At 54.2% G+C, this 26,085-nt stretch overlaps 2 protein-coding genes across 14 annotated transcripts in view; one reads left to right on the top strand and one right to left on the bottom strand.

Moving 5' to 3' along the window:
• Positions 1-1,804: 1,804 nt before the first annotated feature.
• Ada (adenosine deaminase) lies at positions 1,805-23,570 on the top strand. 5 transcript variants are annotated; one of them, XM_078051843.1, is made up of 12 exons: positions 1,805-1,975; positions 10,737-10,798; positions 13,686-13,808; positions 17,150-17,293; positions 17,974-18,089; positions 19,270-19,397; positions 19,955-20,026; positions 20,113-20,214; positions 20,624-20,688; positions 22,076-22,205; positions 22,738-22,837; positions 23,263-23,570. In XM_078051843.1, the coding sequence occupies exons 1-12, from the start codon at positions 1,943-1,945 to the stop codon at positions 23,274-23,276; spliced, it is 1,089 nt and encodes a 362-aa protein (XP_077907969.1). In that variant the 5' UTR covers positions 1,805-1,942; the 3' UTR covers positions 23,277-23,570. The 5 variants fall into 5 exon arrangements, with proteins under 5 accessions (XP_077907969.1, XP_077907968.1, XP_077907967.1 ...); XM_078051842.1 differs by having other exon boundaries at positions 23,260-23,570; XM_078051844.1 differs by adding an exon at positions 3,101-3,210 and having other exon boundaries at positions 1,811-1,975; positions 22,738-23,570.
• A 421-nt stretch (positions 23,571-23,991) lies between these two features.
• Positions 23,992-26,085, bottom strand: part of Pkig (cAMP-dependent protein kinase inhibitor gamma) — a 95,288-nt gene continuing 93,194 nt past the window's right edge. For all 9 annotated transcript variants that reach the window (XM_040276166.2, XM_040276165.2, XM_021727601.3 and 6 more), the window contains one exon: positions 23,992-24,733. In XM_040276166.2, the coding sequence (XP_040132100.1) occupies positions 24,654-24,733 (80 nt within the window). In that variant the 3' untranslated portion in view covers positions 23,992-24,653. The remainder of the gene's footprint in view (positions 24,734-26,085) is intronic.

Here is a 26,085-nt window from a genome sequence, read left to right as displayed (position 1 = left end):
GAATCTGAGTCTCCCATCTTCTCTACTGTCACCATCATCTTCCCTACTGTCACCACCATCTTCCACCCAGAACACAGCTGTTGCTCCTTTCTGGTCTTGGACTCTTAACTGAACTCCAACAATGAATTCTTCCCTTCATGGCAGGGCACTCAGTCTTCTCAACCTGTGCTGTGGACTCAGGATGCCTGGGGGATCTTGTTAAAATACACACTCTGATAATGGCTCCATAGATCTAGAATGGGGTCTGAGAATGTCCATTTCTTTTCTTTTTCTTCTTTTTCCCAGTACTGGGGATTGAACCCAGGAGCACTCTACCACTGAGTTGTATCCAACCCCTTTTTATTTGTTTATTTTGAGACAGGATCTAAGTTGCTGAAGCTGGCCTTGAACTGGCAATCCTCCTGCCTCAGCCTTCCCATGCACTAACTATGCCTGACTCTGAAAGTGTCCCTTTCTACCCAGCTCCCCTGGGATGGTGATGTTGATGGTTCCCATGCCACACTTTGAGCAGCTGGAGAACCCCCCCCCCCAAAATGAAATCTTGATCCTGGCTTGCAAACACTTAAAACCCTTCATGGATCCCTAGCACTCTCGGGGGAAAGGCGAAACCTCACTGTGTCCCACAATGATCTATTTTGCACCTGACTCTGTAGTCCTTACCCTCTCACGTTCTTTCCTCCCTATTTATGAATTCCTTAATTTATTTATCTATCATTTTGAAGCAAACCAGCATCCCACCCCAGACTGGAATACTACCAATAACTTGAGCAGCCCTTTGTGCTCCACTCCTGAGATAGTGTTCTTCTAATATTTATGTTTATCTTTCCTTTGCTTTATATTTTTCCTTACTGAGGAGTGTGTTAAATATGCATATTTGGGGTTTTGCTCTTATTTATTCTAAAAATCGCACCATGGTGTGTGTAGTTTTCGGGATTTTTTTTTTTAACTCACATTATCTATCAGTAGATGTCTGTTTTTCTCTTGCTTTTGTTTTGTTTTTTAAACAGGGATTTGCCTAGACTAGCCTCCAATTTGCAATCCTCCTGCCTCAGACTCCAGACTCACTGGAGTCCTAGGTGAACTCAACCACACCCAGCTACCAGATGCCCCTGGTGAGGTCTGTGGCTGAAATGCATTCAGTTTCACTGATGTAAAAGAGGCCAGGGTGTGGTATTTCAGTTGATTTGCTCATCCTCCTGTGAATAAGCCTTAGGGTGCCTCCATTACAGCCAGTGAGGGTGTGAACGTTTGGTACAGGTCTCTGGGCAGGTTTCTCCGGGTAATTGCTCAGACTTACTGTGTCCTGGTCCCCTGGGGATCTGCAGCCACCCTGGGTTTTCTTTCATCCCCAGCGCCCTGGAGGCTTCTCCACCGTGACCCCTCCATTGGGGCTCTCTAATTACACAGTTCTGTCCAGCGATTCTGCAGCGAGCTTGGATCTAGCACGTAGACCCAAGCCTCCAAGGCTTCCGAAGCTCACCAGTCCCCTCACCCCACGGACCCCCTCAACCTGGCCGCCTCTAGCTCTGGCCTCACACAGTAGGCGCCCAGGCAGCAGTGGAAGTGTCGATTGTCGTTGGAAGCGCCGGGGAGGAGGCAGAGTCCGGGTAGGCGGCTGCGGCCGAGCCCACAGGTGGCTCTGCACGAGTTTTCGGGTCGGTGACAGCCCTCCAGAACGCGGGGTCCTGAATACCAGGAAATGCGCGGGCCCGGAGGCGGCGAGGCTAGTGCTCCGGGGCGGGGCGGGGCGGGGCGGGGCGGGGCCTGGTAGCGGGGGGCGGGGCGGGGGCGGGGCCTGGGAGCGGGCGGGGCCCGGCCCGGTAAAGAGCAGCGTGGCGGGCAGCCGGCTGTGAGGGCCACCGGGAAGGGGACCTGCCACTGAGCCAGAGGAAACCCACCGGCCTTCGGCGGAAGAAGCAGCGCCGGACGCACGCTTGGCACCATGACCCAGAGGCCCACCTTCGACAAGCCCAAAGTGAGCGCGGGCCGGGGCTCCGGGTTCGGGTCTGGCTCCCGATCTGTCGGGGTTTAGGGGGCCCAGCCGCAGGCGTGCTCACCCCAGCAGCACCCCGGAGCTCCTGCGGGCGCATTCTTCCCTAGGATCATTCTTCCCTCGGCTCGCCTCCGGGTGTTCAGTGGGCGGCAACGAGGCAAAGAGAGCGTCCAGAACCAGCGGGCGTCCCTGGAGGCCTGCGGTTCTGCTTCTGCCCCTGACTTGTTCTCTGGTCTCAGCCTCCCCGTCGGCCAAATGCGTGCCTCTCGTCGCAGCACTGAGCAGCTGTGTGAACCTAGGCAGGGGCTGGGCGTCTCTGAATCTCAGCGGTATCCTAGTCCTGAGGTCTACATCTTAGGCACCTAGCTTTGAGCCAGGGCGCACTGATGATCAAAGCAGCAGTGAACTTTATAATGGCTTTCCCCGCGCCGAGGAGCCCAGGTTTGTGGATGCCCCCATGGGATGAACCCTGAGCCAAGCCAGGAAGGGGAGGGAAGCGAGCGCGGCGCGCCCTTTCCTACGCTGGGGCCAAGAGACTGAGGAACCTGGGCTTCTGGCCTCAGTAGGATTCACTGGGGCCAGGACACTGCCCCTGGCCCCAAGGGAGAGCCCCTGGTCTCTCCGCCCACCAGCTGTGGAGTCTTTGTGGCGTCTTGGGAACAGCGGAGTCAGCATGGGTCCACTTGGCCTGCTTTGCAGCCCTACAGATTCTGTATGGGGAGGAGCGGGTCCGAGGAGTCCACCAAGTCCTGCGAATCAGCCAATAGGGTGTTGAGACTGAGAGGCCTGGGGACCTAGTTAACTGCAGCTGGTCTCAACTTATCCAAGAGAGGACAGCGGATATCACAAAAATTTTAGTGAGAATCATGGGGCACAGGAGGAGGAGACAGGAGCAGGCAGGCCTGGACCCCATTATTGATGCCACCACCACAGAGAAAATGCTCTGCTACACCCTGTCAGAAGTAAGGAGTGTCGGGACAGCCCTACTGCCCCAACCCAGGCCTCCATAGCATCTTTTCTAGAAGCCCCAGCCCATCATTGCTGCTCATCAGTGCCTTTTGCCTTTGAAGGCATTTATTTTTTATTTTTAAAATGTTTATGCTTTAGATTCCCTCTGCCCTTGGGCTGCGAACCACCATCCCCTGATGTGAATCTAAGGGAATAAGGGTGAAGCCCCTCGATTGGGTATGAAGTGGAAATTATGGAGTCAATAACAGGTGACACTTCTGTAGTGTTTGGTATGTGCACCAATTTGACTCTGGTCATACTTTTGTATCAGTCCTATAGGGAGGCCTCATACTGTGGTTCATGTTCTAGGGTCTCATCCAGTCTCCTCATCTGATTCCTATTGGCAGGTCATTCTTCCCTCTGAGCCTCAGTTTCCACATCTGGGGAATAGGGCACCATTTGCTTGCATGGGTGTCTGGATGCTTGAGAGTAAAGATGGCATGTCACCTGCCATGTCTGAGATATGATAGATCTTGTGTCACTGAGCTGGAAAGAGGGCAGGGAAGGAGCTGCTGTGACTGGGCCTTCCTGTGGGTGATCAGATAATAAGGATGACCACTCGTTATCACAGGAGACACTGACCGAGGGCTGGTTTTTCTGTGCCAGGCACCAGCCTAAACACAGTAACTACAAGAATTTATTGGATACTGTGAAGCAGCCAGACTCTTCTCCATTTAGAGATGAAGAACAGGCAGAGAACTTAACTAGGCCTGAGTTCAAAGCAGCTGAGTTGAGACCTGAGACCAGGGAAGGTGGCTTTGAAATTTTGAGCCCCTAACCACCTCTCCTGAGCTCCATTTGTGGGAGCCTTGGGGATGGGGATGCTGGTATCTAGGTGCAGACATCTGGGAGAGGGGCATCTGCTGGGTTCTTTAGCTTCTCAAACCTGTCACTCGCTGGGGCCCAGGACCTGGCCAGCTTTAAGAGGGCAGCATGGGTGGTTCTTTTCAAACTTCATGTGCACCCAAATCAACTGGCTTTGAGTGTTTGAATATTTGGGCTCTGGTTGGGGACATCTGCCTCTGGTCTACAGACACCTTTAAGAAGCAAGGCCCTCGGATGTGGCTATCCCATTTGATGATCATTCCAACAAATGCTTCCCAAGAACTTTCTGGGCACTGGAGAAGGAGGCAAGGGGGTAGATGTATGTTCCTTATCACTCTTTGTTCCCAGGAGGCAGGGCTAGAAAATCCTGTGGTCCTCAGGTGTTATTTGTCCTGGAGGGCAGGGCTGACCACACACCCATTTTTGTAATTATAACAATGGCTGTCCTGTGAGTGGCCTTGGGTACCCTGTGGCAATTTTTCCTCAGAATTCTGGATGACCCAACAAGGCAGATGTCTTCATCCCAATTTATAGATGAAGAAACTGAGACTATAGAGGTGAGGGAACTTGCCCAAGGCTACACAACATCTGAGCACCTTGAAGCTGTAGACTGGCATGTGAGGCGCCCAGGCTGCGGAGGGGTTGTGCTCTCTCTTCCCCATGCAGAGGGATTGGGACCAAGCACCAGTGTGCTTTTTCTTTCACACACTTAAATATCTACCCTGTACCAGGCACAGTTCTAACTGCTTTGCATATGTTAACTCATTACATGCTCACATAGCCTTACATATGAGGAAACTGACTCAGAGAGGGGAAGGAACTTGCCCAAGTCACACAGCCAGAAGGCAGCAAAGCTAGATTTGAACCCAGATGGACCTAAAATTCAAGGGAATGCTATTAACTGTTTTCTGTTTTGCTACATTGTTATCCCCAATTTGTCGGAGGGGGGGGGGAAGGAGGAAGGAGGGTGTGGGCAGAGAAATTAGAATCAGGGTGGCAACTTGGCCTTGCACTTGAGATACTCCAGAGTTGAATACCTGCCTCACCATTACATCCTCAGGTAGGCAAGTCCTGAACCTCAGCTACTTCTTCCATAAAGTGGATTGAAAAACACCAATGTCTTTCTGGGCTTGGGAGCACATACCTGTAATCTGGCTTCAGGAGGCTGAGGCAGGAGGAACACAAGTTTGAGGCCAGCCTGGGCAAATTAGTTGAACCCCAGTACCAAAAACCAAACCAAAACAACAACAACAACAAAAGCAAACAAACAAAAAATCCAAAACACAGTGTCCTGGGGTTCTCTGGGAAAACTGAGGTGCCAGTGTTTCTTCTGCAGTGATTGCCAGGCCCTCGGGGGTGTGTGTCCTAGCTGTAGGGTCTTTGGAAAGCCTCCCCACCCACAGAATGGCACTCCTTTGTGTCCCTGGGACAAAGCTTCTGATTGCTCTTGTCCTGGCTGTCAGTGCCTTCTAGTAACCAGAGCCACCAGGACAGCCTGCCTACTATGGGGATGGCTGCTGGGAGGAGAATGAAGGAGACTGGGTTTCACCAAAGCCTTTTGTTTGACAGAAAAGGACAAGGACTGGAGAGGGGAATTGACCCGTGGGTACACAGGGAGGCAAGGAGGCCAGCCAGCCTCATGATTCCACATCCAACCTCAGCATGGTGTGGTGGGGGGAGCTGGGAGGACTTGTCCTCCTGCCCAGGCATTCTGAGATGATTTCTATCTTGCCCCTCTCAGGATGCTTGGGTGGGAGGACAAGTTGGGGAAGGTGACAGTATGCTCTGACCTTTGACCACAGTGGTATGGGGGAGCCCGAGGTGAAGTTTGATGGTGCTGAGGGAGGTTCTCCCTCACCCCTAAGTGCACCAAGGTCCCAGAGCAGCTGTGGGGGCAGATAGCCACTGTGGTGTCGGTGCCTGTAATCTGGCTTTAGGAGCTGAGGGAGGTAGAAGAGCTGAGGATTTGATCTTGAGCCCTAGACAGGGCCTGGGTGGCCCAGGTCTGAGTCCTGATCTCCCATTTATTAGTGAGGGAGTTTGAACAAACTCCTTCACCGTGCCTCCGTTTTCCCCGTAAAATGGGAATTTTACCCACATGCATCTCACAGACCTCAAGCCTGGGCTCAGCATGGGCGCCAGGGCTAGCTGCTGTTGGTTAGTGAGCAGCAGCAGCACTGCAGCCTAGGTGTGAGTCGTGCTGCTTGACTTCCCATGCTATACCCAGCCCTGGCCTCGCAGGGTGCGGGGGGCTTGTTGCAGCAGTGAGAACTTTTGGATTTAGGGTCAAAACAATTTCTGGCCGTGGTATCCATTAGTCTCTGACACTCATCAGTCTTAAGTTAATCTCTCTGAGGCTCAGTCTGGTCACCTAAAAAGTGGGAGTAACTGGGTCCTTTCTAGGCTGTGGCCCCACATAATTTCTCTTAAGCAGAAAGCACATCTTGCCATCTGGGAAACCTCTGGGGAGGCTCACGGCAGCAACAGAGAGCTCAGCCAGGCCCCAAAGGACTGCTCGGCCAGCACCTTCTACTCTGTATCTAGCAGCTGCAGAAGCCAAGAGTGGGCTGAGCATGAAGGGCTTCCTGGAGGAGGCAGGGCTGAAACTGTGTGTGGACCCAGGGCTGCTGTCTCCTGACCACCCCCCCCACACACAAAAAAAATTCAGTTGAGAGACCATGGGGGCATGAGGCACTGACCCCTGGCACCACCCAGCTTGGTGCCAAGAGCAGACTTGGGAAGGAAGGGCTTGTAGCTGGCAGTCGGCACCTGGGGCTCATCTGGGTTCTGGCTGCAGTGCTGAGGCCCCCAGGGCTGGTCAGGCCCTGCCTGGATTCTTTACCAGGCCCAAGGTGGGAAGTCAGTCCCTTCCTTACGGCAGAGAGAGGACCCGGCATTGCAGACGTGGCGCAGGGGAGGAGATGGCAATCACTGGGTCATTTGAGCATGTTTTGCAGTGCCAGGTGCTGTGCCAGCACTGAGGGTACAGCAAGACACACAGACAAGGTCCCTGCCGTGGGGGGTGGCGGGGGAGACAGATGTGTTATATAAATGAGCCAAAGGTCAGCGGATGAGAAGTTGTTTTGGGATAAAGGCAGGGCTCAGAGCCAAGGAGAAGACATCTGATTGTGGTTTGCAGCCCAAACTGCTGACCCTGGTCATGACTCCCAGGTAATGAGCCTGAGTCAGACCTGGGAGTATCTGGGCAAGGGGTCCAAGACCTAGGTCCTCACTCTGGCTCTGCCATTGACAACTGGTAGCCTAGGGTGATGCAGGGTGGGACTGCTCCTCCCTGGGCCTCACCTGGCTGGCTCGCATGTCTTGAGACAGACATAGTAAGCATCTGCTGCTAAGTGAGGCTGCTTCACTCTGAGCTGAGGCTGCACCTCAGCCCAGGGAAGGTTTCCTGGGCCAGCTGTGGTGAGTGCAGAGGAAGGAGACAGATGTGTTATATAAATAAGCCAAAGGACAGCGGATGAGAACAAGGAAGGAGGGTGAGATTGCTCCCCAGAGAGGTCAGGAGGCCAGGCACAGGCTTAGCAGGAGGGCCAGGGAGGGGCTGAGGCCTGTGGGCAAGACTCCAGCTCAGAGGCGGGAGGAGTTGGGTTCCAACCTTGCTCTACCATCATCAATCAGTGTGACCCTGGGAAGGTCACTGTGGTCTCCAAGCTGAGCTTGGCCATCACCACGCTGAACATTGTCAGTTGCTGTACCCATTTGAAGAGAGCCCTGGCTCTCTCTTGCATTAGCATTTAAACACTTTTCCCAGAAGTCACCTCACAGATCCTTCATGCCACCCACAAGGGGGCAAACCGTGTCCCCTTTCCTCTTCACTGCCTGAGTTCCCTGCTCTCAGAGGCTCTGAGGAAGTAGCCCAACTCCCTGTGGTGGCAGGAGCCCCATCTGGGTGGTCCTGCCTTGCAACATCCCCTGTCCCATGACCCTCTTTGAACCTGAACTTCAGTTCCTCCATCTGTCCTATGCTTTCTTGCTGCGTGGAGTTTGCAGTGCTGTTCCCTGTGCCTGGATTGTTCTTCCTGCCCCTCCCTCTCCTGCGCTGCCTCACTGGCTCCTCTGCATCCTTCAGCATACTGTGGCTCGAGGCCTGCTTTCCCTGGGAGGCCACCACTGGCCTCCAGCTGGGCTCAGTTCTTTGGCTGTTGCTCTCCATTTAGGGCTCTGTTTGTATTTCCTGAGGGCCATCATGTTTTGAGCCTGTACATTTATCCATGTGACATTTGCCTGACCCCTGTCCCCTGTACTAGAAGGCATGTGCCATGGGATCCCCTCCCCCAGCCTCATTTCTCAGCAGCCTCTTACAGCTCTCATCTCTCAGCCTCCCTCATCCCCTCCAATGTTTAGGGCCAAGTTCAAAAAAAAAACTTCTCTTGAACCCACATCCACTTCCTGCCCTCTCGCAGGCCATTTGTTTCCCATTCAGGGATAAAATTTATAAAATAGTCAAAAATTTCTCCATTTTCTTACTTCCTCCCCCGCTCCCTGTTCAGTATGGATTCTGCTCCTGTTTAGGCCTCTCTAGGGCACTTATTCTCAACTTGACTGCATGTTAAAAAGAAAAAAAAAAAAAAAAGAGGAGCTCTTTAAAGACAGTAGGGCTGGGGTGTAGCTCAAAGGTACAGCACTTAACCTAGCAGGTGGAGGAGGCCTGGGTTCAGTCTGCAGCTGAGCCTTTGTTCACGGCCTGGGTTCAGTCTGCAGCTGAGCCTTTTGTTCACACACACACACACACACACACACACACACACACACACACACTAGGCCTGAGCCCACCCCCAGGATCCTGATATGACTGATCTAGGGCCCGAGCATTTGTGACTTTCTAAAGGTCCCCTGGTGCTCCTAATGGGTTGAGAACTACTCCAGGGTCCCTAGTGCCTACATTCTTAAACCAAGGGGTGTTTTCCTGCCTGCCTACCCTTGACTTCTGGGAAGGCCTGGCTGTATGTGTTTTCTGTAACAAATTACCACATACCAGGAAGCCTAAAACCACAGAAATTTATTCCCTTATAGTTCTGGAGGCCAGAAGTCCAAAATCAGGGTAGTAGCAGGACTATACACCCTCTGAGGACTCGGGGAAGGGGGTCCCATTCTATCTTTTCCAGCCTCAGGCAGCACCAAGTACCCTGGGCATGGTACTGGTCTCTGGCTTGGTGATCACAGTGCTACTTCCTGTGGGGTGCAAATCTCTGTCTCTGTGATAAGGTCACAAGGTTGTGTCAGGGCCCACCAGGTTGTCCAGAGAAAGTACTTTCTCTCAAGATTTTTGATGGTCCCATATTCTGCCATATAAGGTCATATTTTACAGGTTCTGGGGATTGGGCTATAGACAGCTTTAGGGCAGTCAGCATCGAGATCCCACTATGCTGACCTGGTGGGCACTGCTTCCTCTTGACGTCAGATGACCGGGCCCTGCTGCTCATCAGGCAACTCTGTCCCTCCTACTTCTGCCTCCCTGGCTCAGCCCTGGAGTGCTGGCCTGTCAAGTCCGGGGCCTAGGCCCAAGCCTCTCCTTCCTTAACGTGCTGTCTGTGACTGCAGCTGCAGGTGCCATCTCCCGCCTGGGTCTCAGAGCGCCTCCTGACCCTGGTATCACTCTGTCTGTGAGACAGTTGACAGAGAAGGTGACCTCCCTTCCCTGAGCCTCTGCTTTCTCAAATGTCTCAAAGGTGGCTCCGGCTGAACCAAGCCAGCCATGCCACTCTCCCCACGTCCCTGTCCCCATCCTTAGGATCTGGCTGTCTTCCAGGCTCTCTGCCTTAGGCTGTGGGAATCACCTCCCACCCAGGCCTACTCTGAAGTGTTTGTTTCCTTTGACAGCTTTCTGTTCCCATTTTCCCCTGTCTACCTCGTGACAGGGGGTCCAAGCCTCTCTGTCACCCTCTCCCTCTGGCCAGCTTTGAGCCCTGCATGGCTTCTCCATGGCCTCAGGAGAAAGCCCAGCTCCCTGTGCCTGCAGAGCCTGCCTGGCTGGTCCTGCCCTGCAGTGCCCCTCTCCCAGGACCTCCTTCTCTGAACCTGACCTTCAGTTCCTCCATACATCCCATTTTCTCTTGTTCTGTCTGCCCAGATGTTCTTCCTGCCTTCCTGAGTGCCACAATGTCTTTTATAAGTCCTTACAATTTTTCTTAGACAAGGCGTTGTAAAGTCCCATTGTTTTTGAATTGAGGAAGCTGAGGCTTAGGAGATATCAAGCACCTTGTCTGAGGTCCCACAGCCAGAGATGGAGCAGCACTAGGAGTAAAGCCAGATGGGTGGTCTCCAAGCCCCTGCTGGCTTGTGTCTTGGCTTTGTGTACAAGATGTGAGATGAGACTGAGTCCATGGGAGTGATCGCCAAGACCACCAAGTATCCAGTACCCTACTAGAGTACTAGAAAGACCTCGTGCTGCTGAATATCAATTCCCCCAACGTGGAGCCTGAATTTTTAAATGTGTTGCAGGTTCTCACTGTGGAATCTGTAGTCCTTGGTCCTCTCTGCTGAACTTGGATTTGGTTTAATGAGGTGGCTGAGAGTAGGAGCTATCTGAGAGGTGGCTGGGGCTCAAGGGTTCCCCTGGGACCCTGGCTGGCCTTGTGGTTAAGAGCACAATCTTGGGAATTGGCTCTGCCATTGCCTGGCTGGGGTTAGGAGCAGGGCCCTGGGTTGGGTGCCTGTTGACATTGCTTGCTCCATGGCCTCAGACAAGAAATTTAACCTCTCAGAACCTCAGTGTCCTCAACTGTGAAAGAGATAGCAGCTGAGCCCACCCCATGGTGAGGGTTAAATCAAAGCATGTGGTCAGTGTCCAGGCAGTGGTGGCCAGTGGTCCTCATGGTTGACGTTAACAACCCCTGAAAGTTTCTTCAGGCACCCATAGGTGTCCCCTCTCTCTTCCCTCTGCCCCTTGCAGGTAGAACTGCATGTCCACCTGGATGGATCCATCAAGCCTGAAACCATCTTATACTACGGCAGGTAAGTCCATAGCCAGGAGCTGCCTCCCCAGAGGCTGAGGGAGTCCACGGCTCCTCAAAATTTCCTAGAAAAGTCCAGGGTCACTGCTTCTTATGGATCTTTGCGGGAATCAAGCCAGCCCATGGGCGGAAGAGGGTGGTCTGTGGGGGTTGAGGTCAGCTAGGGCCTCCTTCCAGAGCTGTCTGGGAGACGCCTCTCCTACTCCTCTCTGCATCCTGTACCTGTTTGCTGCCCACTCACTGTTTGGAGCTGGAAGGACTCCGTTCTCCCCCATGATCTTCAAAAGTTCAGCTCTGGATCCAAACTGGAACGTTCTATCCTGTAAACCAGGATCCTCTCAGGTGTCCAGGCACCTGCCCCTCAGGAGAGAACTAGTGGCCCTTGAGAGTTTGTCCCTGACTCCGGAGCACCTCTTCCACCTCCCCAAGACTGTTCTGGTGAGCCGCTCCCTCCACCTTGGTGCTCTTCCGGTGACCCTTTGCCCTGGGAGGCTGCTGGTGTGATTTCCTTAGCTGTGTAACACGGGCACACTGGCATTGCTGGTGCTCCACCCACTCCTCAGCGCTCTGCCTCATCCTCTCGTGAGGTGGGTACTCTGGTGCCCCACTTCATAGGTGAGGACACAGAGCCATGGCAGGTGCAGTAGCTTGCCTGGTAAACTCAGGGCAGAGGTTTGAGCAGGAGGTGGACCCAGTCCATGTCCCCCACCATTACACATGCAGCTGGAGGTTTGGGAGAGGTAGCGCAGGAAACCCATTTAGCTCAGGGCCTCCCACCCATAAACAGCCCAGGACGATTGTGTTATCAATCAGCACCTCATGGCTCCAGCAAATGGAGTGAATCTTGGGCTTATTTCTGCCTGCCCTTTGCCAACTTGGTGCTGCCCACTATTGCCACAGAGCCCCAGCGGGGTCCTTGGGGTGAGACAATGGGGTTGAATCTACTCACCACTGCAAAGGGGTCAGAGAGCGCTCATTAGCGAAAGCATGAAGGCCAGAGCGCAGGGGCAGGGTGGTGGGGAAACGGAGGAAGGAGTCAGTATGGCGGCTGGTCTGATGTCCCTTGTCTCCTGCCACCTCTGTGGACCCTGGAGAGAGGGTGGGAAGTGCCAACTGGAATTTGGCCTGGAGTCAGCAGACAGGGGCCTGGATGTGGGTGTGGAGTTGGCAGGGCTGGAAGGGGGAGCCACGGGCCTGTGGCCTGCAGATCCAACCCACGGTGTCTCCTGTCTTGGTGACTCTCTTCTCACCCTTTCTTCTTCCTTCAGCTCCGGGACTCCTTCCGCCTTCTCCAGGGGCCTCTTTCACCTCTTCTCAGTCTCCTTCACGACCTGTCAGCTTTCTCCAAAGCACACTCCGAACATGGCCACTCTCTCCTCCTGTTGCTGTCCTGCTCTGACTCCCTCCCTTGGCCCTGGGAATGACCTCCCCACTGTGCACAGATGCCTCCAGTATCTACTCTGGCCTCCCCATCTCCTGGGTAGGGCCACCATCAAAGTCATTGTCTTCACACATTCTGATGGCTCATTTGCCCACATGCTCTGCAAGGTTTAGTGACTGGACATGGTCTTATGGAGGTGACCTTGGGGCAAGCTGGCTAGCAGTGGGATACTCGACACTGGGGGTTATCATAGGGTGCTAGGTATCTGTCCTCTATATACCAAGACCACACAAGGTCACCTTGTCCCCTACAGTAAACAGCCATAGAAGGCTGACTGGCAGCCTGGTGGGCACCCACATGACCTGGGCGGTACCTAGTGGGTCCCCATAAGGAACTAAGGCTACCAGATAGGAAGGGGCATATCACAGGGCTTGGGGAATAGGCAGTTACATATGAAAACACGTTTAAAAGTTCATCTTCAGTGCTGGGGACGCAACATGTGATAGGCAAGCACTCTCCACCGAACCACCTCCCCAGCCCCTTGAGGTTCTTTAAAAAAAAATCTTACTTCAAGGATGCAGCATCTTCTCAACTCCTTAAGGACGTTCCCTCTAGATTTTTTTTGTCTGTCCTCTTCTCTGCTTTGTTCCCTTTTGTCTCTCGTGTTGGAAGCATTTCCTTGGTTGTCACTTTCTCTCTCTCTCTCTCTCTCTCTCTCTCTCTCTCTCTCTCTCGTTTCTTTTATCTTAAAAGTGGGGAAACTGAGGCCTGTGTGCCAGGGTCTGGGTGGGACAGGAGGAGGAGGCAGGAGCTCGTGCAGAAGGAGGCGGCCCTGAGCTGGCACCACCTTCCCATAGCCACAGGGGGGCAGGGACACCAGTGGGTAAAGGGGGCTCTGAGCCACAGGGGTATTCTCAGCAGGATGCCAAGGTCCAGCCTGTGCCAGGAGCTGGGGAAAGGAGGGGACAGAGCTCTATGCTGGATGGCCAGCTCATTGAGCCCTCCCACCTCAGGAGCTGCCACGCACCCCCTCCTAGTGTGCTAGACCAGGCAGGCCACTCTGATGTGCCAGAGGAGGGTGGAAGGGGAAGTCTTGCCCCAATTTCTGCCTCAGGCATTGTGAGGCTGCAGTTATTGCCCCTGATAACCCCTGCCTGGGCACAGGACCAGCTGGCTCTGGCCACTCCTGGGGCTTGGGAAGAAGTCCTGGGCTGGTCCTGGCACTTGCAGATCCTGTCCCAGCAGGGACGTGGAGGGTATGTGACATGGAGACTTCAACCCCTGCTTGTCACTCTTGAGATCTGCTGACTTCCCCTGGCTTAGGGCCAGAAGGTCTGGGAAGAATTCCAGTCCTGATTCTATAGGGGCTGGACCTCAGTTTTCCCATCCATCTGAGGGAAGGAGTTGGATGGAGAGTCCCTGGGTTTCCTGCTAGGCTCCAAGTGGAGTCTTCCATCCCACCCCGTTAGGCCTGGCTGGATCTCCACCCTCACTGTCTTCTTCTTAGGAAGCGAGGGATCGCCCTCCCAGCCAACACGGCAGAGGAGCTGCAGAACATCATTGGCATGGACAAGCCCCTGTCTCTGCCCGAGTTCTTGAGCAAGTTTGAGTACTACATGCCTGCTATCGCGTGAGTGAGCCCAACCCACGGGACCCAGGGCAGTGTGCATCTCTGTGCCTAGGACCAGGTCTAGGCCTCAGCCTCTGGGAACCACAGAGAGGCCTCTTGGACATATCTCTCCAATGTCTTTGGGCCTTGTTTGTCCCTTCTGAAAAGTGGATGTGATGAATGGAAATGCCTGCCATGTCTACACAAAAGTGGCAGAACATGGGAGTTAAGAATGCTGATGCTAATCTCAGACTCTGGGGTGGAGTAATAGAACATTGGGCAGTTACCCTCTCTGGGCCTCAGTTTTCCAATCTGTGTAATAGGGCTGGCATTTGGAAGGGACCCAGCACTGTCCTCAGCAGATCTTTCTCACTTGGAAGATTGGAAGATAATTACTCCCTCTGTAGACACCAGGCACTGGGGCCTGTGTAGTGTAGCTCTCATTGCTTCCTTTTTTGTTTTTGTTTTTGCAGAACTAGTGGTAGAACCCAGAGGCACTCTACCACTGAGCTACATTCCCAACCTTTTTTAAATCTTGAGTCAGGATGTCACTGAATTGCCCAGGCTGATCTTGAACTTGTGATTTTCCTGCCTCAGTCTCCTGCGTAGCTGGGACCACAGGCGTGTGCCACTGTGCTTGACTTCCATTCTTAACAGCAGAAATCTCTTAGGCAAAGAAGAGTATAATACATGTACAGCTTACAAAATTGGATTTGACTTTGTAAGTTGTCAGTAGTCCTGCAAGGTAAACATGGCCCTCATTTGCAGAGGCTCTGGGTGGTGAAGGAGCTTGTCAGGACCACAGAACTGGCCAGAGAGAAGCTACAATTCTCACCCCGGTCATGCCTCAATCCTCCTGGCCCAAGGAGAGTGCCCCACAACAGGCAAGGGTCTGCCTTTGCCCTCAATTCTGCGGACTCAGGAGACAAGAGACAGGGTGGGGTGGTCTAGGGAGGCTTCCTAGGGAGGAAGTGTGGCCAGCTATGAGCTACAGAGGTATGGGACATCATGCAGGGGGCTAGACTTGAGGAAAATATTGCAAGATGGGCCAGAGAGGAGGGTGTGTGAGGCAGCCCAGACGGGCTGCTGAGAGGCAAGACAGAGCACAGAGTCCAGGGAAGGACGAGGTGGGCCCAGGCTGGTGACTCCTTGTTGGAACCTCTGGGCTCAGCCTAGAAGGTACCTCTGCCCTCGCCCATGGCCTGGTGAGCAGACATGCAGGGACATGTGCCTCTTCTCCCCACAGTACCCCTATGCCGACCACACAGGTGCACAAGTGGAGCTCCGGCCCACACTGTGGTGCCTCATGAGGCCACCATCTCCCATGCCACTGGGCAGCTCCCATCTCACTAGGCAGAAGAGGCCCAAGTACCTGGTGGCCTGAGTTGGGCAGATCATTAGATACCATCTGTCCAGAGCTGCGTGGTCCATGAAAGTCTGTCCTCCCTGACTCCCTGCCACCACCACAGATGACAGGGAGCCCCATCTGCACCCTATCTAGACCCAGGGAAACAGGTCCAGAGAAGACATGGGGTCAAAGGCCAGCATGCCATGAGTCCAGGGCTCTCTCCCTCAGTTCAGGGCCTTGTGTTGTGAGGCGGAGGCTGGCTTCCGGGGCCTGGGTTCGGGGAGGGGTTTGAGGCTCTTTTTTGCCTGTCTTGACTCAGTGAGTGGGTGGGGACATTATTGAGCCATGAAAAGGGTCCAGAGGTGGGCATGGGACAGTGCCAGAGAAGTCTCATTGACCCTTTCACATCTAAGCCCCTTCCCTGCCCCAGTTCCCTGTCTTCTGTGTCCTTTGGAGTAAAAGCCAAGGGCACAGCCTGTGTGCTCTGGGTCCTTACCTCCTGACCCCCACCCACCATGTCCCCTGCTCACTCCTCCCCTGTCCTTGGACACCAGGCACACTGTGACCTGGGACTTCTGCCCTTGCTGATCCCTCTGCCTAGAACTCACCTTCTTCACATCTCAGCTCTGATGTCCCTTTCTCAGTGAGGCCTTCCCTGACTACAGTCTTGAGAGTCACAGTGGCCTTTTCTGCTTTCTTGGTGCCTGTAGAACTGGCAGCCGTGGGGCCTACTGCGCATCACACACTTGCTGGCCAGCCTCTTGCTGGATACCGGCCTCTACGGGACAGGGACCTCCCCTCCTGCCCACAGCACACACAGTGCCTAGGACCATGTGGCCACAGTGCTGGGACTCAACACCCTCTTGGGGAACGAATGAGTGACAGCTGTGGGGAGGGGCAGTGGCCAGGTGTGTGGGGGCGAGTGAGCAGCCTCCTCCCTAGGGCAGGTCTGAGGCCCAGGGCCCTGGCCTGTCCCCGGAGGAGCCAGCTTCCTGCCTCCTCTGCCTTCAGGACCCCTCCTCCCAGGCAGGGCACACCTTCCCACCTGGGCTCTCAGGCCAAAATACTTTTAGCATTGTGGGCTCTGCTCCAAGCACTGGCCTAGGTATGACATTGATATTGAGCTCATCTGTCTTCATGATAACTTTTGATGTGTCAGAGGGGGTGAATAACCAGAGTCACACAGCAGATAAGTCCATGACCGATTCTCAGGCTCCCGCGGCTTATGGAGACTAGATTCTAGTAGGGGAGACAGGAGTGGCTTCTAAAAGCCGTGTGATAAGTAATCTCAAGTGTGATAAGGGCCGTGGAGAAAAATGAAGCCCAGAGGAGGGGTGAAGATTGACAGAGGACCCTCCTATAAGCAGGTGGTCAGGGAAGGCCACTCAGGCCAGGATGCTGTAAAAGGAAGAAAAAATATTACAGGATGGGCCAGGCCAGGGGACTTGCCCTCTGGTGGAGGGGGCTGCTACCCAAAGGCCTGAAGTGGAAATGACCAAGTTTGACTGCCCTTGGCCAGAAAGAAGATCTGGTGGCCTCAGAGAATGAGTGAGAAGCAAGACGCTGGGAAGCCTGGCGAGAGCCAATCGTGCCTGTGGGCTGGGCGTGAATTTGAAGTTCACTCCTTCTGGCTGGAGGAGAGGAGCAATATGCTATGGTTCTCTTTTTGTCTTTGTGGTGCTGGGAATGGACCTAGGGCCTGGGGGAAGGTAGGCAGGTATACCACCCCTGACCTGCACCCCAGCCTCGGCTCCATTTTCAAAAGCTTGCTCCAGAGGCTGTGTGGAGAGTGGGGTGCAAGGTAAGCATGGAGACAGGCCAGCCAGCGGCCACGGGTGAAACCAGGGTAGGCGTGGCTTGGAAGTAGAGCTGCAGGTCTGGGATCCTCCCCAGCAGACGCCCAGAGCTTGCGGCTGGGGAATGAGGGATTGGGGGCCAGAAAAGGTTGGGGTCAGCCTCATTTGTTCCTGGAGCTCCCAGGGGGCTGGTCCCAACCCTGTTCTTCCCTTCCCAGAGGCTCCAGAGAAGCCATCAAAAGAATCGCCTATGAGTTTGTGGAGATGAAGGCCAAAGAGGGCGTGGTGTATGTGGAGGTGCGCTACAGCCCACACCTGCTGGCCAACTCCAAAGTGGATCCGATTCCCTGGAACCAGGCTGAGTGAGTGACAGCCCTGGAGAGGAGCTGGGATGAGGGGGTCTGTGTTCCACTCTTCTTGGAGAAAACTTCCAGGTTTTTCAGAGGGCTGGAGCACTGGGAGCTCCTGACCTTGATCTTGGTCTTGATCTATGGCCTCATGAAGATGGGCTTAACTTGGCCATAGAGATATGGTCCCCCTCCCTCAGCTGGAGGTTCATGATTTACCTTGGACAAAAGTGTTGGCTGTGTCTCACACCCATGGCTCTGGATGCAGGCCTGCTGTCAGGGCAGGCTCACCCACTTAGCCAGCAGCTCTAAGGGTCCTGCTCAATCCCCTGGTAGGAATGAGTCTGGCCTGCTCTTCCCCCACACTGGGCCCCCGTGGATTTAGAGTGACATCATGAAGCCCGCTTGCCCCACCTTCAGAGCCTCGATTCTGATCCCCGTGGAAGGCAATAATCCGCAGGCTGAGCTTCGTCATGCTCTCTCTCCACCCAGAGGTGGGGAGGGGTGGCCTACACCCCCACACCGGGATCTAGAAGTGCCCAGACTGCTCTAAGAAAGCTGGCAGGGGGCGCTGGGGCTCGGGGTCCTCTCTTTCCTCAGAGGCAGTGGGCAGTGGGGGAGACTCCCCACCCCTCAGTGGGGGCTATCCCAGGCCTTCCCTCTGCCGCAGGCTGTCACTACTCCTCTCCACACAGAGGGGACCTCACCCCAGATGAAGTGGTGGACATAGTGGGCCAGGGCCTCAAGGAGGGGGAGCAAGCCTTCGGGGTCAAAGTGCGATCCATCCTGTGCTGCATGCGCCACCAGCCCAGTGAGTACCATCAGTGCCTGCCCAGCTGCCCACCTGACCCTGGCCCCAATCTTCTGCCTGGCCACGGGGCCGTACGTGGCCTCCTCCCCATGGTATCCCCTGAGCACATCAGCAGGGTCCTGGAGCTCCCAAAGGCACCAGAGGCCTCTTAGGCTGGCCCCAAACTTCCTGGTGACACTGTCCTCCCTGGGAAAACCAGGCCTTGACAACTAACTACTTGACCTGCAGAAAGCTCAAAACCAGAGGAGCCTGAACAATTGATAAACAGCCCATAGTTCTCCCATGAGACCCTGTGGGCCCAGCCGCATCCTGTCCAGGCCACAGAACCCTTGCATGGGCCTGATTTCTGGGATTGCTGAGAGGATGTCCTTGTCCCTAAACCTGATCAAATCTGTAGCAGAGCCCCATCGTGTGCCCTTAGGCAGGCAGGTCATGTCACCTCCCTGGGCCTCAGTGACATGTTATCACAAGAGGATTGTGCTCGTCTCATCCCTCCACCCTAAGAATCTGTGGGAACAAAGCCAAGGGTCAGTGCCAACCTGCAGGGCCCACCCTGGGCAGTGATTCACATGCCTTGTCTCTAGCCCTTGCAGCAGCTCTGAGGTGGGACTACCGTGGTTTATTCCCATCTGACAGATGGGAAACCAAGGCAGAGAAAGGCGAAGGCTCTTGTCCCCTCAGGAAGGCACAAAGCCCCGAGTTAAATCCAGAACTGTGTTTGGTCTGAAGCTTGTGTTCATTTATTCTTTGTCAACAAAACGACGATAGCTGAGGGTAACTCATGCATTCATGGTATGGCTGGCAATACCAGTGTGAGTTGCATTGGAGATACAATGTTAAACTCTGTGTCATCCCCTTTAATTGGGGGGACTGATTGGCACTGAGTGGGAGAACAGCTCAGACTCTGTCCTTGGTACTTTATACATGGCCTCGGCAAAGCCTCACCAGGCCCCTGTGTAGAGGTGGTGGGTTCTCTCTGGGAAGGGAGGAGTCCGAGGCGCGGGGCAGAGCAATTTGACAAAGGCCATGTGGGTGACTCAGCAGCCAGGATTTGAGAAAAGACACTAGGATCTTTGTCCTTTGCTAGCCTCTGTTGGGTGCGTAGGACAGCAGGTAGGAGGGCTGAGGGATCCCGCTCCACCGTGCTGCTGATGGAGCCCTGGTGGGCGTCTCACCACAGACTGGTCCCTGGAAGTGGTGGAGCTGTGTAAGAAGTACCAGCATCATACTGTGGTGGCCATCGACCTGGCTGGTGATGAGACCATCAAAGGAAGCAGCTACTTCCCGGGGCACGTGGAGGCCTACGAGGTGGGCCTGTAGAAGGGGAGGCTGGCCCTGGGTGAGCTTCTAGGAAGAACTCACACAGATGGGGAGTGTGGGGCCTGCTGCATCCCTGAATGTGTCTTGGCTGGGCTGGGGGCTTGGGATTGGGTATAAAGGAAAGTCCTATGTAGCACTGAAGTCCTGTGTTTAAACCTGCATCTGCCTATGATTTGCTGTGTGACTTTGGGGCAAGACTGTCTCTTCTCTGAGTCACTGTTTCCTTGGCTCCACACTTGCTGGTTGGCCTTCGTCCTTCTACTTAGCTCTTCTGAGCTTGTTTCCCTTGGTAAGATGGGTGTTATAATACTATGACTCTTAGATGGTGTACACAAACCATTTCAAACAGTTCCCGACACATGGTAACTGTGGAAGAATTGAGAGCCACAAGCACTTAGATGGTGATTGGGGGAGTCAAGACCAGGCTGCCCAGTGCTGTAGAAGCAGCCAAGCCTGGTGGTGGGACAGTTCAACCTGCCCATATTCAAACCTAAAGTGCAGCGAAGGGTGGGCCTGTGGGTCCTGACTGGCTCTTCCCCTTCCAGGAGGCGGTAAGGAGCGGCATCCACCGCACCGTCCATGCAGGAGAGGCGGGACCTGCAGAGGTGGTCCGAGAGGTGAGAGCCACTGGCCCTGGAGTGGCCCTTGTTCCCTGCCTCCCTCCACCCTCTCTCCATACTCAGCTCCATCTGCTGCTCCACAGGCTGTGGACATACTCAAAACAGAGAGGGTGGGACATGGCTACCACACCCTGGAGGACGAGGCCCTCTACAACAGGCTGCGGCAGGAAAACATGCACTTTGAGGTGAGGGGGCCAGCAGGTAGGGGGAACTGGCCTTGGGTGTCCCATCCCCTCCTGGACAAAGCAATAGAAAGCCAGGAGAGTAAGTCTGGGGTTGTGGCTCAGTGGTAGAATGCTTGCCTAGCATGTGTGGGGCATTGAGTTCAATCCTCAGCAACACATTAAAAAAAATAATAATTTAAATGAAATAAAGTTCTTTAAGAAAAAGAAAGAAAGCCAGGAGGGTCTCAAGAGCTGAGGAGCAGACTAGCCGGCAGGAGCGGCCAGTGGGTGCTCCAGTGCTAGGCATGAAGGGTTTGTAGGGCTCAGCCACACGGAGGCCAGCAACAATGGTGACCCTGGCCACCCCAGGGTGCAGGGACTGGCTGGCGCAGCCTAGGGCTGCCTGCCAGCCACGAACCTGCTCTTGCAGGTCTGCCCCTGGTCTAGCTACCTCACAGGCGCCTGGAATCCAAACACGGAGCACGCTGTCATTCGGTGAGGTCTGGTCCCTGGGACCCATTCGATTTTGTTCCTGGGAAGCCAAGGATGGGAAGGCAGTGCAGGGCTGGGGACCAGCCCATGCTGTGGGATCCCTTTGGGAAGCAGCTTAGCTGTCCTCACCTTCCACACGGGGAACCTGGAACTCAGATGTGCTAGAACTTGGCTGAGGTCACTCACCTACCCTCTGGCAGAGCTGGGGCCCATAGCTCCCCCAGTCATGGCAGAAAACGCACAACCTGGAGGAAAACTTCCACTCTCTTCTCCCTGAGCCTGCAAGGTCAGTCTTGCCTGTGTACGCTGCTCCTGGGGCCTAGGGGTGGTCTTGGTTCCACTTTCCCAGCTCTCAAGCCAAAGCCCTTCTGTCCTGTGACTGAGTGCTGGGTCGTGGTGTCAGACTCTGGGAGAGCCAAGCTGCCTTTTCCCGAGGAGGATGAGGACAGCTGTAACTCAGAGTGACTATGGCGGCCAGTGCTGGCCTGCCTGCCACGCTTAGTGAAGGGAAGGAGAGTGTGATGGCGAGGGTCCCCAGTTGGCCTTGGGAATCTGGAGTCGAGGTGCCCCAGTGGGGGCTTTCCTGGGCATGTGGGCAGACAGCCCGCGGGCTACGAAGGCTCAGGAGCCATCTGCACAGTCATGGTGCCTAAAGGGGAAGCAAAGACACCAGGAGATCGTGGGCCAGAGGCTATGTTCCAGGAGGCCAGGAACATTCAAGGGACAGGAAAAAGACACAGGTAGATGGAAAACCAAAAGTGTCAACCAAAATCTAGGGAAAGCACTTCAAGTAGTGTCAAAGTCTGCTACAAAAGTCAAAGTAAGGGGGTCTGGGTTGTGGCTCAGCGGTAGAGCACTCGCCTGCCATGTGTGAGGCCCTGGTTCGATCCTCAGCACCACATAAAAAAATAAATAAAACAAAGGTATTAAAAACTAATAATTTTTTTTAAAAAGTCAAATAAGGGAATAGCTAGGAAAACTCCATTACATTTAATAAGACAGGGGTCAGGTCAGGGATGCTGCCAAGAGGGGAGTGGAGGGAGGGGACTGAGGACTGGTTGGGGAAGGGTGTGAAGTACCGTCTCTGAGCATGGGCAGGAGGATGGTGGCTGTTGGGCCACTGCTTTCTCAGCGCCCCAGCCCCCCCTCTCCCTGCTCTCCCATCAGGCCCCTCCTCTGCCTGGCTCTGGACTGATGGGATACATTAGGGTCTTAAGTTGCTAGTTAGGTAGCTTTGGACAAAGTCCCCTGAGCTCTGCGATGTGTTTCCTACTCTACCAGAATATGCTCCTTCAGGTCTAAGGCTGTGACGATCCGTGGAGGCTGGGAACCAACATGCAGGGACCATTCACAGGAGAGTGAGGAGGCTCTTCTCCCTCCCTCACCCCAGGTTCAAGAATGACCAGGCCAACTTCTCACTCAACTCAGATGACATGCTCATCTTCAAGTCCACCCTGGAGACTGACTACCACATGACCAAACAGGACATGGGCTTCACCGAGGAGGATTTTAAGCGACTGGTGAGTGGTTGTGAGCTGTCACCCTTGCCCTGGGCCTCAGGGCTTTGTAAGGCCTGCAGGTCATGTCCAGGGCTTGGGACCCCCCAGTGGGTGGGAATGGATTTGTTGATGGGAGTCCACCATAAGCCAAGCCTACTGCCAGCTGCCTTCTGCAGAGGGGACACCTAGGTGGTGGAGTCTTGGGTTTAGCCTCTGCTTGGGCCGAGCATCTTCAAAGACTCCCTTCCCTAGAATGGTGTGCCTAGCTTAGAAATGTGTTCTTAGATCCCAGGCTGAGCCCGGGATCCTGGGAACATGATGCCATTACTCCCTACAAGGGTCTCTGGCCCCACACTTCCAAGGATCTCCCAGTCTCCAACATTCTCTACACACCCTGTATCATGTAGTGCCACTTTAAGAACACTCTGCTCTGGCAGTCCGTCCCCTGAGCTCCCCTGCCCGTGCTCTAAGGAGGATGGACTACCAGTAGGTTGCCAAGGGCTCCCTTCCTTGCTGTCTGGTTCTATGTGGTCTGTCACCCTGGCCCTTCTAGAACATCAATGCAGCGAAGTCCAGTTTCCTCCCAGAGGATGAGAAGAAGGAGCTCCTTGACCAGCTCTACAGAGCCTACAAGATGCTGCCAGCTGCCTCTGGTATGCTCCTATCTGGGCGACTGCCTTACCCTGGCTCCTACAACTTTCTGTGACTTCTACTAAGAACCCTTCTTCTCTCATGCAATAACAAGAATGGGCAATGAGTGCCTGGCTCTTGGGCCAGGCTTGGTGACAGCTTCAACCGATGGGTTTATTTCTGTAGAGCCAGCCCAAGGGCAGATTTGTGAAGGCCAGTCCCAAACTCTAGGCATCTCTAAGGCTGTCTAAAGCCAAAGCCCAGGAGTTTTGGACCAGATCCTGGCTCATTCTGCTCCCTCCTTCCTGTGGCCTTGGAAAGGCATCTTATTCTCTTTGCCATCTAAAGAAGGGAGCTCCTTCCTGGTTTTCGAGTTCTCTGAGTTTTATAATATCCTGGGACTGTGAGTGTTGGCCTGATCTTTCTGCTTCTCTGACCTGACCAGCAGGGCAGAACCCCTGAAGACAGCATGGCCCCCTCTCCAAGCCCTCACCCTGTGGATGGAGTCTTCACAACTCTGGAATCAAGCGACATTCTTACCTGTATTCCTTCCAGGAAGACTGACTTTAAGAGCTACTGATGCTCTCAAGCCTGTATAAACACAGAACTCGGCATGGCTGCACCTCTCTTCTGATTATGTGCCTTGGCCAGGGACCAGGGCCCTTGCCAATGGCATGGATGATTCTGAAACCCTCCCTCTAAGGCAATACTTGCTGAAAATCTGGTGTTCAATAAAGCAGCTGGTGTCTGATATCACGCAGCCTGTGGTGTGTGCTGCTGTGATCTCGGGCAGGTGACCTGATGATAGGAATGAAAGGAATCCCTGGGACAAGAAGCAGGGACCAAAGGCCTCATGGAGGCCTCAAATGGGAAGCTGGGGCATCCAGTGCAGGAGCCCAGGTTCTTCCCCCAGAATACACAAGGCTCCCACACTCCCACTCTACTCTAGGATTCCAGGAGAACCATGCTTTTAGGTTCTTGAAGCCATGAATGGGGTGAAAGAAGTGAGGCAGAGGAGGACTCATCAGAGGTCACCACTTAGGAGTGTGCTGGCAGCCACATCTTCTCAGTAGCTCACTGCAAGCCTGAGTGGCAAGGGAGCCCAGCTGACTGCAAACCCTGGAAAACAAAGCTTGCTCCTGCTCTGCTGTTTAAAAAAGAGAGTACCTGAAACAAGTCACACAAATCATTATTTATTTCCTGGGGCCTAATTTTCACTTATCTTGGTAAAAAGGGCACAGAATTGCTCATTTAGTTTTGAGCCCAAATTTCTCTAAAACCAGATCTGCGAAGCTCCGTGTGGGAAAGCCCAGAGCAGCACAGATGGTCAATTGAGCTTAAGATGGCTTCCAGAAAATGTGCAATGATTGTCGGCTCCCTTCCTCTCTCCTGAAAAAAGTTTGAAGTTTTTAAAAAGTTTAAAAGTATTTTTTAAAAAAGGGATAAGAAGGTCTTGACTGAGAAGGCTGGGGTTGGAAAGGAGGGGTGCTGGGGGAATATGGTCCCTGTCCAGGCCCCCCTGAAAGAAGTGTGCCCATGTCAGCTGCTCCCAGGTAGGCAGGATCTGGCCCATGCCCAGTGCCAGCTGAATAAATAACACCCCATGGGTACAGTGACTCCAGATGTGCCTGGGCTCAGTGAGAAGGAGGGGGACAGGTTGGAGGCCAGGGGTGTGGGCAGAGGGCTTGTCCAGAATAGGGCCACGGAGGCCTCTGAGGGGCCTCTCAGGCTAGCCTGTCTGGCCTGGGACATGGGCTCAGAGAAGAGGTTGGGCCAATGCCAGGGTTCATTCTGGAGGGGACAGCAGGCTTTCTCCAGCCTCCATGGATGAGGCTGGACTCAAGGTGAAGCAGTCCCATCGCTGCTTTCAGGTGGCTTGCCGGCCTCCTTGTCTGCGGTGCTGGCCTCTGCCTGACCTTCTGGAAGAGAGAAGGAAGAGTGCATTTTCTCAGGCACTTTTACACACATGGAAAGCACAGAAGGGAACGGCTGGCAAGCTGATAATGGCGGCTAGCCCTGTGGAGTAGGATGAGGATGATGGTGGCCAAAGGGGACTTCAGCCTGCACTGTAATATCTTACATCTCACCACATAAATGCAGTGTCACTAGTGAAATTAAAATTCAATTCGAGCCAGGTGCGTGGTGCCGCACCCAGTGGCTTGGGAGGCTGAGACAAGAGGATTGAGAGTTCAAAGCCAGCCTCAGCAGTAGTGAGGCACTAAGCAACTCAGTAAGACCCTGTCCCTAAATAAAATACAAAAGAGGGCTGGAGATGTGGCTCAGTGGTCAATAGCCCCTGAGTTCAATCCCTAGTACCACCCCTGACCCCAAAAGAAGAAGAAAAAAAGGTCAATTAGAGGTCAGGATTGTGCACCAGTGCTAAGAGCACAAGACAAAAGGCTACCGAGGGTCAATGCACCTGCGCAGTTTCCCAGAGGGAGTAGGTGCCGGTACAGGTGCTTAGCAAATGGGAGCTGGTCCTGAAGGCACTGAACCAGGCCAGCTGAGGAGTGCCAGGGATGGCCTGCATCACGGATTGGGGGGTCTGATGGCACATCCTGGTGTGCATCACACTGCTGGTGACCTCTCCGATTCCTTCACCCCATCCAGCTAGAAACCTGGGCTGGGTGGGGATGAGGGCAGCAGCAGCCTAAGGAGCCACTTGTGCCATGAGGCGGGTGTGAGCTGGGTCTCCTGACTCCCAGCTGCTTTTGTCCCACTGTGGAAAGTGGGAGGGGAAGGCCCTGCCAGCACCCCCTTCATCAGCAGTGGAGGTGAAGTACCACTCACTCCCAGTACTCCCAGTCTCTGTGTCCCCGCTAGCAGGGCTGGTGTGCATGCAAAGCTCAGTCAGTGGTACAGTTTGTTCTTTTCAATATCGAATGAACCCAGGGCCTCCACGTGTTAGGCGAGTCCTCTACTACTTAGCTCTACCTCCAGCCCAAGTGACGAACTGTGAAAAGTCACCAGGTGCCCTCCAAGCTCACTAAGGGCCTGCACGCAAATATAGTCCCATAGGACACACTTGCATCTAGGGCTCTCAGGCTAAGCCCCACCTGTGACTAAGGAGATCCCCCCCCACCAACTCTATGCTAAGTTATGGGCTCTGCAGGCCACAGGCCCTTCCCCACACAATCCACATGGTGACCTGCAGGTGCAATTACGGTTATGATGCGTGTGAAAAAATGGCTCAGAGAGGTGAGCTGCCCTGCCTGGATCAGGGTGGAGAGCACCTTCTTGCTGCCAGACCTGGTAAAATCCACCCTCTAAG

Source organism: Ictidomys tridecemlineatus, chromosome 5 (assembly GCF_052094955.1).
Source record: "Ictidomys tridecemlineatus isolate mIctTri1 chromosome 5, mIctTri1.hap1, whole genome shotgun sequence".
NCBI lineage: Eukaryota > Metazoa > Chordata > Mammalia > Rodentia > Sciuridae > Ictidomys > Ictidomys tridecemlineatus.
Note: the sequence above shows the minus strand (reverse complement) of the source record. Positions and strands in the feature narration are given on the sequence as shown.